At 44.8% G+C, this 1,394-nt stretch overlaps 1 protein-coding gene across 1 annotated transcript in view; it reads left to right on the top strand.

Moving 5' to 3' along the window:
- Positions 1-990, top strand: part of Ces5a (carboxylesterase 5A) — a 34,559-nt gene extending 33,569 nt beyond the window's left edge. Inside the window, 3 exon segments of the mRNA XM_008852754.1 lie at positions 382-454; positions 536-669; positions 672-990. Coding sequence (XP_008850976.1) covers positions 382-454; positions 536-669; positions 672-766 — 302 coding nt within the window. The 3' untranslated portion in view covers positions 767-990.
- Positions 991-1,394: the final 404 nt, after the last annotated feature.

The following is a 1,394-nucleotide window of genomic DNA, read 5'->3' on the forward strand; positions in this document are numbered from 1 at the left end:
GGGGGAAAGAAAAAGTAGAAAAAAACGCAGAAAGAGAGAGAGAGAGAGAGAGAGAGAGAGAGAGAGAGAGAGAATATCAATCAGTCTTCCCCCCCACCAAAACAAAAGCAAACAGCAGTTTCATGGGGATGGCAGGAACAGGTGGTAGACAAGGACAACATGTTCAGGTGTGTTCGGTTTTCATTGTTTGGAAGCCAGGATTCTTTGGGTGAACCCCAGTTGCTTACTGTTTCAACTGCATATCCCACAAAGTGAGTACAATGACAGTAAGTTTTTGAGGTCCTGAGTAGGGGCAGGGATATGAATAGGATCCATTGAATGGGAGGCTCCCTGGGATCCTGATGAGTCCTGGTGAGCAGCTGGATTTGTGTTCATCTACAGAAGAAGCCACCGAGGAGGAGAAGTTGCTGAGCAGGAAGATGATGAAATACTGGGCTAACTTTGCTCGGAGTGGGTAAGTGGACCTGCTGGCCTTCCTCAGGTCAAGGGTTTGAGGATGACTATCTCACCTCCCACTGTGTTCTTTCACTTTCAGGGATCCTAATGGGGATGGCCTTCCTGTATGGCCAGTCTATGATCAGAGTGAGAAGTACCTGATGTTGGATCTGAACATCACCGTTGGACAGAAACTGAAAGAGCAGAGAGTAGAATTTTGGACCGATACCCTCCCCCAATCATGTCCACCTCTGAAGCTCTGCTCCGTCTTTTCCCCCACTTAATCTTCTTTTCCCTGCCCTTGTCTTTCCTTTTCTCTGCTGCTCCTTAGAAGTCATCTTTGTATGGTGTTCATTTTCCTCCTTCTAAGCTTCTCCCTCAACCATTACCCTCATTTTCAGTTTAGCTGCTTTCTGTGGGGGATTTCTGTGGGTTAATCAGCTTTAGCTGATGTTTTTTTATAGGCTTAGGGATGAGCCTCATGAAATTCTTCTCAACATCAAAAAATTCAATTTGTCTTGGAAGGTAATGAGATTTTCTCAGTGAGTCTAGAGAAGGGCCCATTACTTGTCATACTGTTACTCATATGAAATAAAACCAGAATGCAAAATATATGCAGTGAGTAGAATTAAATACTGTGCTGACAAATTTCTCCTACTATTAGCATCCAAGATGCAGGTGTCTGTGTGTGTTACTGAGATGGGAGTCTCCTCCTAATGCAAAGAAGCTTTAGCTCTAGGCTGAGTGTGGATGTCTTGGATACCTCTGGGTTTGAGATGAGTCTTAACGAGAAGGATGGGAGAGGGGGACATGCTCTGATGTTATCCAAGACCTAGGATCTAGAGGTTGAAAAACAGGCAGCAAGGGTCAGACCAGGGACACCAAGGAGAAAAGTTTTGCCTGATGGGATGAAGATGAATCTACAATTCATTAAAGCTACACTGAGCATAACATGCCCC

The sequence above is a fragment of the Nannospalax galili genome, unplaced genomic scaffold, assembly GCF_000622305.1.
Source record: "Nannospalax galili isolate Female #2095 unplaced genomic scaffold, S.galili_v1.0 scaffold1007, whole genome shotgun sequence".
Lineage (NCBI taxonomy): Eukaryota > Metazoa > Chordata > Mammalia > Rodentia > Spalacidae > Nannospalax > Nannospalax galili.